We start from the raw sequence: 18595 nt of genomic DNA on the forward strand, positions 1-18595 counted from the left end.
CTACATTCATAAGAGATATTGGTCTGTAACTCTCTCATCATGTCTTTACCTGGTTTTTGTACTAGGATACTAGCCTCATAGAATGAGTTGGGAAGTGTTCTGTCCTCTTCTATTTTTTGGAAAATTTTGCGAAAATTGGTATTAATTCTTCTTTTGAATATTTGGTAGAATTCACCAACGAAACCATCTGGGTCTGGGCTTTTCTTGTGGGTATTTTTAAAACCCTAATTCTTCTCTTGTTATAGGTCTATTCAGATATTCCTTCTTGAGTCAGTTTTGATAGTCTGTGTTCTTCCAGTATTTTATTTAATCTATCTAATTTATTGGCATATAATTTTTCATAGAATTCCGATAGTTCTTTATTTCTGTAATGATTCTATTAACGTCCCTCTTTCATTCCTGATTTTAGTAAGTTTTCTTTTTTTATCTTGGTAAATCTAGCTAAAGCTTGTCAATTTTGTCAATCTTTTTTTAAACTTTTGTTTTCATTGCTTCATGTATTTTGCTGCTCTGTCATTAGGTACGAACATATTAAAGATTGTTCTGTCTCCTTGGAGAACTGACTCCTTTATCACTCCTGTATCGTCTTTATCCCTGAGCTTCCCTTGTTTTGAAGTCTGCTTTGCCTGAAATTAAATAGCTTACTACTCCTTCCCTCCCTGCCCCTGCCCCTTTTTTCCTTTCTTCCACCCACCCTTCCCTTCCTTGTTCTGTGTCATGTCTACTCTGTTGATGACCCCATCAAAGACATTCTTCGTTAGTTTTATTTTTAGAATTTCCTTTTCTTAAAACCTCCATCTCTCTGCTTAATTATCTGCCTGTTCTTGCATGTTGCGTACTTTTTCCATTAGAGCTCTAAGCACATTGGTCAGTTATTTTGTGTTTGACAATCTAACATCCCTGCCATATATGAATCTGATCCTGATGTTTGCTTTGCTTTTTCAAACTGTGCTTTTTCTTTTCGTATGTAGTTTTTTGCTGTTATTGTTCAAAGTTGGACATGACACCCAGGTGGACTGGGTACAAGAAACTCCAGTGAATAGGACTTTACTGATGTGGCAATAATGTGTCTACAGTCTTATGACTTGGTCTGTCTTAGTGGTCATGGGCCCCTGGGATGTGACCTTCACAACTGCTTCTCAGTCTTCCTCCCCACCACTTCTATTTAGGTGCGACAGGAAGGCTAGAGGGAGCTGGAGTTGGGTATTTCCCTCACCCCATTTAGTCAGGCTCTGGTAAAACCCAATGTCATTTGACTCTAGCAAAATAATTTCCTTTGAGGCCAGGCTTTTAAGGAGAACAGAATTTGGGAGGCATATTTCTAAAAGGTTACTTTCCCCTCCCATTGCTGGGTACACAAGGAAATTTTTCTCTGATACTGTGAGAACCTGGTGGGACTCCAGGAAGTAAAACTCACAAGTGTGCTCCCAGCCCAGTCTCCAGTTTTTAACTCTCAACTTGGTCCATGCTCAGTCTCTAGTAATTAGTTAATTATCCTTTAATATTCCTACCTGATGCTGGCTCCCGTGGTGGTTTCCAGGTGGTTTCTCTTCCAGGTAAACTGATTTTTGGTATTTGCCTCAAATGTTCAGGATAGTGGTTTTGTCTTGTGACCTCAGTTCTCTCATAGATCAAAGAATTGTCATGAATTTTCCATTTTTCAGCTTTTCTTTGTGTTAGGATGGGAGTTATGACTTCCAAGGTTCCTATATGTTGGACTGGAAACCAGAAGTCTCCTATGCTGATTTTTAAGAAACTGCCAAACAATTTTCCAGACTGGTTGTACCATTTGACATTATACTAGCAAAGTGTGAGAGATCTAGTTTCGCCACATCCTTGCCAGCATTTGGTATTGTCACAATTTTTAAATTTTAGCTGTTCTAACAGGTGTCTGATTTCTCAATGTGTCTAAATTTATATTTACCTAATGGCTAGTGAAGTCAAACATTCTTTTTGTGAGTTTATTCGCCATCCAGTGAAACGTCTCTGTCTTCTGCCCATCTAATTGGATTGTTTGTTTTACTGTTGAGTTTTCAGTGTTCTTTACATAGTCTAGATATGAGTCTTTTGTCAGATATGTGGTTTACAGTATTTTCTCTCAGTCAGGAGACTGTCTTTTCATTCTTCTACCAGGGTCTTTGGAGAGCAAAGGTTTTTAATTTTGATGAAGTGTCCAACTTACCAAGCTTTTCTTTAATGAATTTTTTGGTACAAACTATTCATCAAGAACTATACACTAGATCCTAGAGACTGTTTTTTTCCTAAAAGTTTTATAGTTTTATGTTTACATTTAAATCTGATCCATTTGGAGTTAGTTTTGTACAAGGAGGAAAGCTTAGGTGGAGGGTCTTTCTTTTCTTTCTCTTTTCCCTATGAAATCCAATTGCTCCCTCAGATAACTAAGTCTTATGAATCCCCTCTATCACAAATTATCATCACTAGATAATTAGTTTGCTTTCCTTTTTGCTAACACTAACGCACTGAAAATAGGGATTTTCATTGGGGATGAGGTAGGTGGATTTATAACTTTTGGCAATTAAAACAGTGACATAAAATCACTGTTTGATGTTACTATGAGAATTTGGATCCAGACCTACTACTGTCATTAAGAATCAGACTGAAGTATCAAAATGTTGCCCCAATGGCTGGTAGAAAAGGAATATGGGTGGGTAGTTGAGAGTGGAATAAATGACACTCTTTAAGTAGCAGTGTTCAGATTTTTAGTGAATGGTATAAAATATGTGTGGTCTACATTGTTACTTTCATCTGCAAATGGGAGAGTTAGGAAGTATAAAGACCTGTACTTGACTTTTTATTAAGATTATCTGTTATCAAATTATTCACATCCAGGCTTCTGCAGGTCTGGAATTTTCATTCCATTGGAGAGGAGTCAGTATACAGTGGGCATTCCAGTTGATAACATTTTGTTTTTAAAAAAAAAGAGAAAGAAAAGAAATCAGCATAGTCAAGTTGTCTTAGTCTTCAGGAATTCTGGATTTCGTCCTTGGAGGAGCTGAGGATCTTCCCAAGGCCTCGGTCCTCGAATATTCTTCCAATCGTCAAAAGCAGAGTCTTTTATTTTCTATAGAGCCACAAAAATTGAAGTATATGTATTAGTACATATACTAGGATTAGGAGTCCTGAGGTTTTGATTAGGACATCACTGAATGAATGAATGAATGAATGAATGAGCGAGTGGAAAGAATCAAATAGGTCCTCAATATAATTTTAGCAAATAAATCAACTGCATATCAAGCACAATAATTGAAAAAATGACATATTTCTTAGGATTTTGAATTTTTCTTGCTTGCTATTGATGTTAATGTCAATCTTTTCCCCTATCAGAATAAAACCATTCTTTTAAAAAAGAGTCTACATGCTGTTTTTGAGAGTACAAAGAAAGAGAAGCCTAAGAGAATTTAAAAATAATTCTTGAATCCTTATAGTAAGTGACATCATAAAAATGGCAGCAAGAGGTGAGCCCCTTGAAATCTCCCCTGGAACTTACAACAAATTGAACAGTAACTCCACAAAGGACTCCCTGCGCAGCAGACAGACAAGAATAAGAGGCGCACTACTGAAATCACCTAAAGGCGGGCAAATTCTGCGAGCGGGGGAGAAGGGAAGGGAGAAGTGCGGAGACAGGGCTGCTCGGTCACAGGACGCAGACCTAGCTCAGTGCTCCGAGCTCGCTGCATCCCAGAACTACCGCAGCTGCGAGTGAGGGAAGAACTCGGACTGCTAGGGCTCCGCTTATGGCCCACAGGGCTGAGGGGACAGCATATAACACAGCTGAACCCAATGCTCACAGCAGAGACCTCAGAGCAAAGACTGAGGAAGAAGGTGGAAAATGGTGGTTTAAGCCTTCACTGCCGCACAGAAGGAAGACTTGGGCACTGATATTAGCCGCCCCCTCCCTACCCTCCCAGAGCTCGCCCTGCCCCCACCTGCCCAGTGCTAGAAGTGGAAAACTAGCAGTGTCAGATCAAAAGAACAGAATATTTGCAGTTCTGAGAACTGTGGTCTGTAGACACGGACTTGCAGCCCAACTAGTTTTGGCAAAGGGGAGGGAGCTGTGGAAGCAGGACTGGCTGTGGTGGTGGTCACCGCCATTGCTCTGGGCCACCTCTCACAACTCACCCCGCCCCTGACCCCACCTATCTGGGCAGATCCCTGCAGGAGTAAACAGAGCTGCTGAAACACACCAGCTCTGAATCTGGTGCAGGAAGAGCTTTGGAACTTCAGAAGCTCACCACATCCCCCCACAGAGGGGGCACACTATGACCCAGGTGAACTGTTCACAGAGGAGAAACCCACCTTCCAGGGAATCCTCCCATCGTGTGAGAAGCCGGAATAGTTCAGAGAAACCATAACACTACAGTGTGAGAGAGAATAAAGGGCTGCAGTCGGAGAGAAAATAAAACATTCTGCCAACACCTACTGGAAAACAAAAGAAAGATCTCTTTCTATCAACCTGTTGCAGAATCCACTCCTGTAGATGTCTAGGAAGAGAAATAATAAATCATTAACTGTCATGGATAACCAAGGCAACAAGACAGCTCAGAAAGAAAATGAAAAGTCTCCAGAAAATTACCTTAAAGATATGGAAATATGTGACTTAAATGACAGAGAATTCAAGATTGCAGTTCTTAAAAAACTCAATGAGATGCAAGAAAACACAGACAGGCAGATTAATGAACTCAGAAACACAATCAAAGAACAAAATGAACATTTTTACCAAAGAGATTAAAATTTTAAAAAAGAACCAAATAGAATTTCTGGAGATTAAGTACTCAAAAAAAGAAATGAAGAATGAAATAGCCAGCTTAGGTAGTAGAGTTGACCAGATAGAGGAAAGAATCAGTGACATCAAAGATAGAAACCTAGACATGACATGGATGGAAGAAGAAAGAGACTTGAGACTTAAAATAAATGAAAGAACTCTACAACAAATTTCTGACTCCCTCAGAAAGAGCAACATAATAATGGGCATACCAAAAGGAGAATAAAGAGAGTAGGGAACAGAAAGTATATTCAAACAAATACTCAACGAGAACGTCCCAAACTTGTGGAAAGAACTGGATCCTTGAATCCAAGCAAATAGAATACCTAATTATCTCAACCCCAACAGGCCTTTTTTAAGGCACATTGTATTGAAGTTAGCAAATATCAACGACAAAGAAAGAATTCTCAAGGCAGCCAGGGAAAAGAAGACGGTAACCTACAAAGGAAAGCCCATTAGATTGTCATCAGATTTTTCAGCAGAATCTCTACAAGCCAAGAGAGAGTGGAACCAAATATACAAACTATTGAAAGAGAGAAAGTATGAGCCAAGAATAATATATCCAGCAAAGATATCCTTTAGATATGAAGGAGGAATAAAGACTTTTCCAGACATACAGAAGCTGAGGGAATTTTCTAACATACAACCCACAACACAAGAAATACCGAAGGAGGTTATTCAACCAGCATCAATAGGGATAATATGTGGCAACCAAAACATAAAAGAGGGGAGAGTAAAGGCCTGAACCGGAATATGGGAATGGAGAAAGTAAGCATGTTGAAGAAAATGGAATACTCTAAATATAAAACTTTCTTTTACATAAATGTAATAGTAACGACTCAAAAAAAATCCAAAGACATATATAATGTAATAAAAGAAGAAACAGGGAAACATCATAGAATAACACCACACAGAAATAATAGACAACAACAAAAAGGCAAAAAAACAATGGAGAAACAGCCTTACCAGAAAACTAAAGATAGACTGACAGGAAATCCTCACATTTCAATAATCACCCTAAATGTAAATGGACTGAACTCACCAATAAAAAGGCACAGAGTAGCAGATTGGATCAAAAAACTAAACCCAACCATTTGCTGTCTCCAAGAGACACATCTCAGCTTCAAGGACAAGCATAGACTCAAAGTGAAAGGGTGGAAATTGACACTTCAAGCAAATGGTACCCAGAGAAAATCAGGTGTAGCCATAATGATATCAGATGAAACAGACTTCAGGGTGAAAAAGATAACAAGAGAGAAAGATGGACATTTCATAATGATAAAGGGGATTATACAACAAGAAGACATAACAGTCATCAATATTTATGCCCCCAATCAGGGAACACCGAAATACACCAAGCAACTACTAACAGAACTAAAGGAAGAAATTGACCAAAACGCAATTAGAGTAGGGGATCTAAATACATTATTGACAGCTATGGATAGATCACCCAAACAAAAAATAAATAAATAAATAGCAGCCCTAAATGACACATTAGATGAAATGGACATAACCGACATTTATAGAGCACTTCACCCTAGAACATCAGACTATACATTTTTTTTCTAGTGCACATGGAACATTCTCAAGGATAGACCATATATTGGGACATAAAATTAGCCTCAGCAAATTTAAGAAGACTAAAATCATACCAAGCATATTCTTTGATCACAGGCTTTGAAATTGGATATCAACTGCAAGAAGAAAGCAGGAAAAACCACAAATACGTGAAGATTAAACAACATATTTTTAAAGAACAACTGAGTCAAAGAAGAAGTAAGACAGATCAAGATACATAGAAACAAATGAGAATGAAAATACATCCTACCAAAATTTTGGGAATGCAGCAAAAGCAGTTTTAAGAGGTAAATTTATATCATTACATGCCTATCTCAAGAAAGAAGAAAAATCCCAGATAAATAACCTCACGTTACACCTTAAAAAACTAGAAAAAGAACAACAAATGAAACCCAAGGTTAGCAGAAAAAGGAAATAATAAAAATCAGGGCAGAACTAAATGAAATAGAGAACAAAAAGACAACAGAAAAAATTAATGTGACAAAGAGCTGGTTCTTTGAAAAGATTAACAAAATTGACAAACCCTTGGCTAGACTCACTAAGATAAAAAGAGAAAAGACACTAATAAGCAAAATCAGAAATAAAAGAGGGGAAGTTATCACGGATGCCACAGAAATACAAAAGGATCATCCAAGAATACTATGAAGGATTATATGCCACCAAATTCAATAACCTAGAAGAAATGGACAGTTCTTAGAAACAAAGAGGCTGAATCATGAAGAATTGGAAAAATCTAAATAGACCGATCACGAGTAAGGACACTGAATCAGTCATCCGAAACCTTCTCAAAAGCAAAAGTCCGGGACCAGATGGCTTCACTAGTGAACTCTACCAAACCTTCAAAGACAATCTAATACCTGTCCAACTCAAACTGTTCCAAAAAGTTGAAGAAGAGACAATACTCCCTAACTCATTTTATGAAGCCAACATTACCCTGGTATCAAAACCTGGTGAGGATAACACAAAAAAAGAAAACTACAGACCAATATCTCTGATGAATACAGATGTAAAAATCCTAAACAAAATTCTAGCAAATCGAATGCAACAATACATTAAAAAGATTATTCATCACGACCAAGTGGGGTTCATCCCAGGGCACAAGGATGGTTCAACATATGCAAATCCATCAAAGTGATACAGCACATAAACAAAATAAAGGACCAAAATCATATGTTAATATCAATTGATACAGAAAAAGTGTTTGACAAGATACAACATCCATTTATTATTAAAACACTTAATAAAATAGGTATAGAAGGAAAATACTTTAAACATAATAAAAGCCATATATGACAAACCCTCAGCTAATCTCATAATTAACAGTGAAAAACTGAAGCCCTTCGCTCTACGTTCAGGAACAGGACAGGGCGGTCCCCTATCACCTCTGCTTTTCAACACAGTGTTGGAAGTCCTCGCCAGAACAATCAGGCAAGAGAAAGAAATAAAAGGCATCCAAATTGGGAATGAAGAAGTTAAACTGTCACTCTTTGTAGATGACATGATGCTATACATAGAAAACTCTAAAGACTCTACCAAAAAGCTACTAAAAACAATAAATGAATACAGTAAAGTTGCCAGCTACAAAATCAACGTACAAAAGTCCATTGCAAGCCTATACACTAACAATGAAATCTCAGAAAAAGAAATGAAGAAAAAAAAATTCCTTTTGCAACAATTGCAACAAAAAGATTAAAATACCTAGGAATAAACTTAACCAAGGATCTGAAAGACCTATATGCTGAAAACTATAAGACATTTTTAAAAGAAATTGAAGAAGACACAAAGAAATGGAAAGACATTCCGTGTTCAGGGATTGGAAGAATCAACATAGTTAAAATAGCCGTATTACCCAAAGCAATATACAGATTTAATGCAATCCCCATCAAAATCACAACAGCATTTTTTTAAAGAAATAGAACAAAAAAAACATCACATTTATATGGAACCACAAAAGACCCCGAATAGCCAAAGCAATCTTAAGAAAAAAGAACAATGCTGGAGGTATCACACTCCCTGACTTTAGCTTGTACTACAGGGCTACAATAATCAAAACAGCATGGTATTGGCAGAAAAACAGACACATAGACCAATGGAATAGAATTGAGAACCCAGAAATAAACCCACATAAATATGGACAGGTAATTTTTGACAAAGAAATAAAAACATACAATGGAGAAAAGACAGCCTCTTCAATAAATGGTGCTGGCAGAATTGGAAAGCCACGTGCAAAAGAATGAAACTGGACTGCTATCTGTCACTATGTACCAAAATTAATTCAAAATGGATCAAAGACTTAAGCAGTAAGACCTGAAACAATAAACTGCATAGAAGAAAACATAGGTACTAAACTTATGGACCTTGGGTTCAAAGAACATTTTATGAATTTGACTCCAAAGGCAATGGAAGTAAAAGCTAAAATAAATGAATGGGACTATATCAAACTTAAAAGCTTCTACACACTAAATGAAATGATCGACAAAACAAAGACGCAACCAACTGAATGGGAGATCTTTGCAAACAGTCCTCCGATAAGGGGCTAATATCCAAAATATACAAGGAACTCATACAACTCAAAAAGAAAACAATCAAACAACCCAATTGAAAAATGGGCATTTCTTCAAAGAGGACATACAAATGGCAAATAAACATATGAAAAAATGCTCAACGTCACTGATCATCAGAGAAATGCAAATAAAAACCACAATGAGATATCACCTCACCCCAGTTAGGATGGCTATCATCAACAAGACAAACAGTAACAAGTGTTGGAGAGGCTGTGGGGAAAAAGGAACCCTCATACACTGTTGGTGGGAATGCAGACTGGTGCAGCCGTTATGGAAGGCAGTGTGGAGGTTCCTCAAAAAATTACGAATAGAATTACCATATGACCCAGCAATCCCTCTCCTGGGTATCTACCCAAAAAAATCTGAAAACACTTATACATAAAAACACGTGTGCTCCAATATTCATTGCAGCTTGTTTACGGTGGCCAAGACATGGAAACAACCAAAATGTCCTTCGATAGATGAATGGATAAAGAAGTTGTGGTATATATACACAATGGAATACTATTCGGCGGTAAGAAAAGATGAAATAGGACCATTTGTGACAACATGGATGGATCTTGAGAGTGTAATGCTGAGCGAAATAAGTCAGGCTGAAAAAGTAGAGAACCGTATTATTTCACTGATATGTGGTATATAAGACAGAGACAACAAAAGAACAAGACAAACAACTGAAAGAACAAAAACTCATAGACATAGACAATAGTTTAGGGGTTACCAAAGGGTAAGGGGGGAGGGGAGAGCCAGGCTCTAGAAGAGGGTAAACGGGGTCTAATATATGGTGATGGAAGGAGAACTGACTTGGGTAGTGAACACACAATGTGAGCTATAGATAATGTAGTCCAGAATTGTACACCTGAAATCTATGTAACTTTACTAACAATTGTCGCCCCAATAAACTTTAATTCAAAGAGAAAAAAAACAGAATAATTCTCAGATAGGATGCGAAGTTGGCAGAACAACTTCATGTAAAAATGGTCCAGTCTTCAGAGATCTTTGGTGACAGAAAGATTCCCTGTAGAATTCTGCAAACCAGGCAGAGTCTCTGAAGACTAGGCTGTCCATGTGCTGGGCAAGACCACTTACGGCTTACTCAGTATCAGCCAACTGCTTTAGAACTGAGTGTGGAACAGAGTCAACAAGTGCTGAGGATTTTCAGTCCTATCAGAGTGGACTTAACACCTACTTGCTACCTTAACATCCAGCTGGGACACCAAGAAGGCTGCTCTTGAAGAGTAATGATTATGCCAAGAATAGGACCTACTTGAGACTAAGCCAAGAAAGCTTAAAACCAAGCTCTGACAAGATCCTTTGGGGAGATGATTTGGAGAATGAAATGCACAAAGAGGGGCTGAGGAAACTCCAAAGCTTGTCCACAGTTCCTCCTTATAAAGTACAAAATCAAGTTCAAAATGATCAGCCAGTAATTGAACAGCCTACTAAAAGTTCAAATCTCTTCAATGTATTATTCACAATATCCACCTCTCAATCAAAAATGACCAAACATACAAAGAAACAGAAAAAAATAATACATAGCCAAAAAATGAACAAACTAAAAGAGATACAGAACATCCTCTCTCACCACATTCTATAATACAATGTGCCATTTATTAAACTCTTTGATTTTTGCTATTCAGATGAGTGAGAAATGACAGCTCATTATAATTTTAAGTAACATTCTTATAAGTTGAACATCTCTTCATATGTTTAAGAAAGATATTTATTTCCCTTCCTTTGAACTCTTTACATGCTTTGCCCATGTTCCTACTGATCAACTTGTTGTTGAATTTTTGAACTTCTCCATATTGATTTCAAATGACTACACAGTTGTTCCAACACCATTTGTTTAAGGTAAAATTTTTTTTCTGCACTTTTAATAATTTAAGTTTATCTTAAGGAAGACAGAACCAGTCACTGACTAGGAAGAGTGTAACAAAAGAGAGACTATATTTACATACTGTACCTCGTACTCTGATTCCAATGACACTTTATTCATTTTCAGTTTTTCTTCTAATTCAGGATCGATCTGCAAAAAAATAAAGAGGAACCTTACATAAGTCTGTTGGATTTAATTGTCATTTTAAAAAGTTATACAGGGCTGGCCCGGTGGCTCAGGCGGTTAGAGCTCCATGCTCCTAACACAGAAGGCTGCCGATTCGATTCCCACGTGGGCCAGTGGGCTCTCAACCACAAGGCTGTAAGTTCAATTCCTCGAGTCCCACAAGGGATGGTGGGCTCTGCCCCCTGCAACTATGATTGAACATGGCACCTTGAGCTGAGCTGCCTCCCGAATGGCTCAGTTGGTTGGAATGCGTCCTCTCAACTACAAGGTTGCCGGTTCAGCTCCCGCAAGGAATGGTGGGCTGTGCCTCCTGCAACTAGAAAACGGCACCTGGACCTGGAGCTGAGCTGTGCCCTCCACAACTAAGACTGAAAGGACAACAACTTGACTTGGAAAAAAAGGCCTGGAAGTACACACTGTTCCCCAATAAAGTCCTGTTAAAAAACATACACACAAAAACACAAAACAAAAAAACTACTCAAAAAAAAAAAGCAAAACCAACAGATTAAAAAAAAATTTAATTTCTGTAAAAAAAAATAAAAAGTTATACAGAGGATGGCTGGGATGGTATGGTAGATTACAAACACATGGCAAAACCTCCACCATCCATCGTCTAATTGCATAATGATAACTAACACAGTACCACCATCATCACCACCACCACTAACAGCAGCTATTATTTACTGAGCACTTGTTATGTGCCAGGCATTTTGACCTTTTGAATCCTCACAAAAACCTATGAGATAAGTATTATTATTATGATCACAACTAAGAATAATAGGACACTGGGAGTGTGAATAACTTGCTAAGAGGCAGAACTTGGTTCTGAATCTTGCCATGCTATTATCCACCACCCTAAATTATATTATATAGAAACATTATTAAAATACTAATAAATAGAATGCTTCTCTTAAAAACAAAAAAGAGGGGCAGCCGGATGGCTCAGTTTGTTAGAGCGCACACTCTTAACGACAAGGTTGCCAGTTCGACTCCCACAAGGGATGGTGGGCTGTGCCCCCTGCAACTAGAAATGGCAACTGGACCTGGAGCTGAGCTGCGCCCTCCACAACTAAGACTGAAAGGACAACAACTTGAAGCTGAACGGCACCCTCCACAACTAAGATTGAAAGGACAACAACTTGACTTGGAAAAAAGGCCTGGAAGTACACACTGTTCCCCAATAAAGTCCTGTTCCCCTTCCCCAATAATAATAAAAAAAAAGCATAATGGAAATGTTGGACATGGTTCATAATATACATCTCGATTGGAATTCCATAAAGGAAGCAGAGAGAAATTGGGCAAAAGCCACATCTGACAAGAGAGTAACAATTTATTTATATTTTCACAGTTTTATTGAAATCTTCAAAGAAATAAGAAGACAATTTGAAACTCCATTTTCACATGAGAGTACTTAAAGAGCTAAGATGAACATTTTTGTTGCCATGATTTAATTCATCACTTGATACACTATAGAAAGCACGATCCTTGGTAAGACTTAGTAGAATCAGCTCCATATTGTAAGGGGTCGATATAGCTGTGTTACCGAAATTATCCCTATTGTTTGCCCACAGGATTATTTCAGTTTTAACCTCTAGATCAGAAAAACGTAACTGTGCTCAGTTTCATAGAGCAATCAAGGACATAGTATGAAAATGCATGTTCTCATTTGTGTGATATACACAAAGTCACTCAGCAACTGCTATTTTCAACTGAGTGTTGATGTTTTGAGGGGAGACAAGTAAACTGGATGGATTTACAAGTACTTGCCTCTCTCATCCTGGACCCGTGAGATACAGTCTTCATTTGTGTTTTCACATCCCTGTCTCCACCATGCCCAATCTCAAGTTCTTTTTCACATATTTTGTAGTATGATCTGTTTTGGTTATTTAACTGCCTAATCCAGTTGTATGTGTCCTTCCATCTATCATTAAAATAAACACAGTTATTTAGCTTTCTTTTTCAGTGATGTCTGGATCATACTGACATTGGTACTGTAATTGTTCTCATTTCCATTATCTGAATCTTAGAAAACCTGGTCACAATATGAGTATTTACAATGTTAAAAATTAAACTAGCACTATTTCCTTGCAAAGTACAACAGACAAGCAAAACCAAAAAAAGACTGGTAATGCTCCAGATCACAACACACTTCACTGCACATTTACATCATGTTACTTGGGGTGATGCAACAATGGATGACCTATTATTGTGGAACCACGGTTGTCAGCATTAGGAGAAAAAAGAGCAATGGCCAGTAAGGATGGCAGACAAACTATGTCATAGCTATTTCACACTAAAATTGAAAACTATTCCTTTCAGTTTATTTTCTTAGCCCACCTCACAGTTTCTGTACTTTCTTTTCAACCTTCTGTACACATGACTGAAAAGCAGGAATTTGTGTGTCCTGGGATGCTGGATTTTCAGTCCTAAAAATGAGGACAGTTCCAGGCAAACTAAGATGGCTGGTCACTCTGAATCAATACCATCTTTCTCCATCCTTCTCAAAACTTCTCAACTGAATTTACCCTCTCCTGCTCCTTCTCGACCAAATTTGTCCTCTCAATCCGTCCTGACCCCCACCCCCTTGACCTCAGAAATTTTGCTCTCTTAACTCCCCCTAGATCCCAATTTCTCAAGCCTTATAACCCCTGCCAACCTCAACCAATCTTAACCTCTCAATCCGTCTCAGATTTAGTCCACTTCATCTTCTCTAGCCTGTTTGAATTCAACCTCACCCAAACACTGACTGTTGACTTCACCTGAGTTTGACTTCTCAACATCAACCAAATTGGACCTCTGTCTCAGTAGGTCCTGCCCTCTGACCCTTTTCACCTGAACTTTGTCTTCTCAGCCTCCTTCCACAGACCTTGACCAACCATAACTCTCAACCTTGGTCTCTTGATTTTAACTGACCTTGTCATCTCAACTTCAATCAACCTCATTCTCTAAACTTAGTGCCTAACTTCGTTCTCTTATTTTAAACCCATCTTCTAGACTTATCCTGTTATCCCAATGTCCCTGATTGTTTCTTCTTAACTAAGTGATTACCACCACCATTTATCCAGTCCTCAAAACCCAAACCTTGAGTCATCTGAGATTTATTCATATTTTTATATAATATACATCACATTAGTCATCAAATACTATCAATTTACTGCTAAAAATTTTTATGGAACCCATTTATTTTTCTCTGTCTTCACTGCAAATGTTTTATTTCACATTCCATTACTGTTTATCTGTATTACTGAGAAAGCATCCTAAAAGGTCTCTTCACCTCCAATCTCTTCCCTCCTACATTGCTCTGCCAATCCCCATCCACCCGGTACTCTGTTGCCAGAGGGACATTTCTAAAATGAAAATCTGACCATATGCCTCATACTCCTAGTATATACTCCCTCTAGAATATTAATCATTTCCACCATTTAGTTCTTACTCATTCTTAAGGCCTGAATTCAAAGTTTGATAACTCTCGCAAAGCTTCTCAGATACCCCTCTTCCAAGTCTAAACTGTATGCCTCTCCTTGAAGTTCTTGTAATGTTTTATGCAAAATTCTAATATAGCACTTTATTGGGCATTGTTATATTATGTGTTTGGTACATATTTATATTACATGTCTTCCAGCCTTGATTATGTTACAAACTCTATAAGAACCAGTTTCTTAAATCTTTATCTGTAGGATCTACCACAATAAACATAACAAATATTCAATTATTTTTTAAATATGTACATGTCACCCCTCTTCCACAAGTCAGATTATTATAATTTTCATCTTAAAGCAAAAGGGAAATAATTTCTTAATGAAATAATTGGGATGCTAACAGAAACTTTTAAACTCAGTTGATAATTGCTTTATTCCCTCACAGAAACTACATATTCTTTTTAAATGTAATTTTTATTCTAATACCTACTGTCTTTAAGACTAGCTGGAGTTGGTGTTTCTCTTAAACTATAAAATTAACTGAGAAAATTGAATAGGCCTTTAATACTCTTTACCACACATTTTACTGAGGTCTGCTAATGAAATACATATGTTACTTGGGAAAAAATCTCCAATATCAAATGTGTTCCACAAACAAAAACTACATACTTATGAATGAACCAGAATTTTTACGTACACCTGGCCTGAATTTGACAGTAATTGTGTAATCACAGAGGGTGAGAGTACTGGCTCTACCCCTAAATAGCCATGGGATTTATGACCACAGATCCAGGATGAGAAAGTTTACTCACCTGTAAAATAAAGATAGATAGATAGATAGATAGATAGATAGATAGATAGATAGATAGATAGACAGATATCAGTATAGTCCCACCACAAAGGCATACCTATGAAAAAGATACCTATAAAAAGATAGGTATCACTATTTATAATGAAAAATAATTTTTCTTTCTTGTAGTACTAGTTACTAAAGATAATGTAATTTATAAAATTACTGGGATTAATATGAAATAGCTAATTTATAATGGAAGTAATAAAATGGACTGAAATTGCAGTCCCATGTTCTTTAAACAATTACACCAGGGCATATGTTGTGGCAGAAAGCTAACAATATTACAAATTTTCTAGTGAATTAGGAGAAAGATTACTAAATTATTTACATTTCATGATACATTTCCATGTGATCTTTAATGCTATTCCAAAGAATAAAAAAGAGCCCAAAGATCATGTATCAGCTATGAAAAGCAAGACAAAACTCAGACTGCTTAGCATATTGAATATACACATCTCTAAACCAGAATACACACACGTCAAACTCCAAGTACAGTTCTTACTTTAATCTTCACAGCATCATAACGGATTTGTGAAAACTCACGAAGACCAAAAGAACCTCCAACAATCAACAACTGAAACAAAGAAAGGAAACAATTAAACAAAATAGAAGGGCAGAATTCAGTCTATCTATAGATTACTTATCTAAATGCCAACAGTGACAGATTATACAAAATTCTATAGATTATTTTTCCTGGTTAGTTACCATTCATCTTTCAGAGTAGATGCAGTATATACTGAAACTGGGAAACATTTTAGCACATTACCAAATACCAAAATCAGTACCCCATACTTGTACTTGACCTTATAGTTTAAATAACATCATCACAAGCATTATATTAGTTGATCCTTACAAAAGGCCTATGAGCTAAGGGAAAAAAAATCAATTTAATAGATGAGGAACTATAAGCACTGCCAACTAAATGACTTGTCCATAATTACCCTGGCTAAAGCCAGGAATAAAATTCTGGCGTTGTTTCTTCAAGACCAAAATTCTTTCAATTTTATGATTTTACAAAATAAATCAATTGGAGAGCATTTTTCTTCATTTTCTTACCAAGTGATAAAAGAATCTTATGAAATATGCCACACTTTTAAGTATGTGGTAAATCTTAAAGGAGCTCTCAAACTGTCATTGCTGCTTTATCATCTCCTCCAATAATCTAATGGGTTTTAATTCCTCATCCTAAAGCTGCAAAAGTCTAACAATTTGGCAAAACATTAAGTTTGATCCCTACCTTCCTTTTTTATATCAATACATTAATATTACCACATAAGTAAATACAAAAAGATATAAAACACTATAAAATTTTATAATTTTGAAGTTGGAATACCAACAAAACCTTGAGGCTATGAATTTCAAAACCCAACAAATCTGACCATATAAAAATTTAAAACATCTATTCTGACAAATAAACGAACTAAAAACAACATAAAATCAAAAGACAACAATCAAAAGACAATACCAATCAGGCAAATTTCTGTTATATACAAGCAGCTAATACTTGCAATGTCAATATATAAGAATTATTTATAAAGGGAAATAACTCTTGTCTCTTAGTTTCAATGAAAACACACACCTCTGGTTTTCCTAACTCCTGCTCAGTTTCCCTCTATTCATTCTTCCTCACCTTTCCAACCTTGAAATGTTGGAGTACCCCAAAAGATTCAGTCTTCATACCTCTTCCACCTATTCACAACCAACACTGAGTCCGTAGGTTATGTCATCCATTTCTATGGATTTAAATATAGCTTCTATAACCCAACAACCTCCAAATGTACAATTTCAACAGGAAATATCCTAGTGAACTAAAGATGCGCCTTCCAATTTGAAATCTCCACTTGAAAGTCTAACAGGTACATACAAATTAACATAAGAAAAACTTCTTGACTTTTATCCCAACACTCTTTCTACCCCAATCTGCCCCTAAACAATCTTTCACATCCCAGTAAATGTCAATTACTTTTATACAATTACACAAGCAAACTTTTTTGGAGTCTTCTTTAGCTCCTCTCATTCATATAGCTCACATCTCTAATCCATCCCTGAGTTCTGTCACCTCTACTTTCAAAATATTTCTTGAATCTGACAATTTCTGGCTATATCATCTTCTAATACTGTGGTCCAGGCCATTGTCATCGCTTCCCTAGACTACTGCCATCACAGTACCCACATGTTACATTTAAAAAACATCGTCTAGCCTTTGTCCCGGGTTTCTTAGTAAACTTGGAATTTCCTGAGTGCTTTAAAAATATAAACTACAATACAGCGACCTCTTGAGGGCGCTAACTACTACATCACAGTGTCTAACTACTGTGATGGCTTGGAACATCTCCCCTCTCCCCCCTGCTACGATGTGGCAGGAGCCGTGCCAAACACTCAGTTCACAAGGTTTTATTTAACTCAACAGCAACCTTGGAAGAATTAAGCTGGTTCCCAAACTAGGAAGCTGAAATATGGAGATGCTCGAAACTGTACAGTTAAATTAAGCAATTACACCTAGTTCCAATGATCCGGAGCACTGTCAAGCTGTAGCGGCGGGGGTTGGGGGGGCTAGTTTAGAAACCATCCAGACTTGGGTTAAAATCTGGTTCTGACATAATTCTGAAGCACCAGGGAAGGTCAGAGGGGAGTGAAGATACCACCACCAACCAGAGAAGGCTAGGAGGCTCTCAACCTATCGCTAGACCTTTCCTAGCCCAGGCCCCACCTCAGGCATGACAGCTTCCCCGCAGTCTCCACCCAGCCAAACTTGAGGTCCCACCCCTTTCGCAATCCCGCCCCCACACTTCTTCTTCAATGCACTCACCAACATGGGGACTCCGTAGCGAAGGGTCTTGTTCTTGCGCAAGGCGCGCGTCAACGCGTGTGTAAACATGACTGAACTCTCAGACCCGTTTGGACGCCCCGCCAAACAGGCAGCTTGGCCTTCCGGAGCTCAGTGACTCAAGCGCCCTCGTAGACCAAGACGTCTGAGACTTGACTCCTTTTTGTTGGCCCCGCTGCGCTTGGTCCGCTCCTGATAGGCCTCCGCCAGGCAGAAGCAATCGATCCATCGTCACATACTCGCGCGTCCGCCCAGAAATTCAGGTGTCGGAGCTTTGGTTCCGGCCGCTGGCTTGTGCTAGGGACTTAGGCATTTAAATCGTGTTTGTACTCGTCGTCCAGTCATATGGTAACCGGTACCTCCCTAGTTCTGGGTTTTGATCAACATCTTATTAGAACATTCCCTGGAACATAGCCGGTCGATAAAATCAGCTAAGGAAAAAAATAGGTTGGTGCTAGCTTCTATGGATGGAGAGTTTACCAGCTTAATAAAGATTTTTAGAAATAAAT

General features: G+C 37.7%; 1 protein-coding gene across 3 annotated transcripts; it reads right to left on the reverse strand.

Moving 5' to 3' along the window:
• Window positions 1-2799: 2799 nt before the first annotated feature.
• COX16 (cytochrome c oxidase assembly factor COX16) lies at window positions 2800-18298 on the reverse strand. Of its 3 annotated transcripts, none has more exons than XM_019733544.3 (4): window positions 18069-18296; window positions 15762-15833; window positions 10889-10951; window positions 2800-3082 (listed from the first exon to the last, which is right to left on the reverse strand). In XM_019733544.3, the coding sequence occupies exons 1-4, from the start codon at window positions 18135-18137 to the stop codon at window positions 2966-2968; spliced, it is 321 nt and encodes a 106-aa protein (XP_019589103.1). In that variant the 5' UTR covers window positions 18138-18296; the 3' UTR covers window positions 2800-2965. The 3 variants fall into 3 exon arrangements, with proteins under 3 accessions (XP_019589103.1, XP_019589104.2, XP_019589105.1); XM_019733545.3 differs by lacking the exon at window positions 18069-18296 and adding an exon at window positions 16890-17454; XM_019733546.3 differs by lacking the exon at window positions 15762-15833 and having other exon boundaries at window positions 18069-18298.
• Window positions 18299-18595: the final 297 nt, after the last annotated feature.

Source organism: Rhinolophus sinicus, chromosome 3 (genome assembly GCF_057876585.1).
Source record: "Rhinolophus sinicus isolate RSI-liver-muscle chromosome 3, RSI-T2T, whole genome shotgun sequence".
NCBI lineage: Eukaryota > Metazoa > Chordata > Mammalia > Chiroptera > Rhinolophidae > Rhinolophus > Rhinolophus sinicus.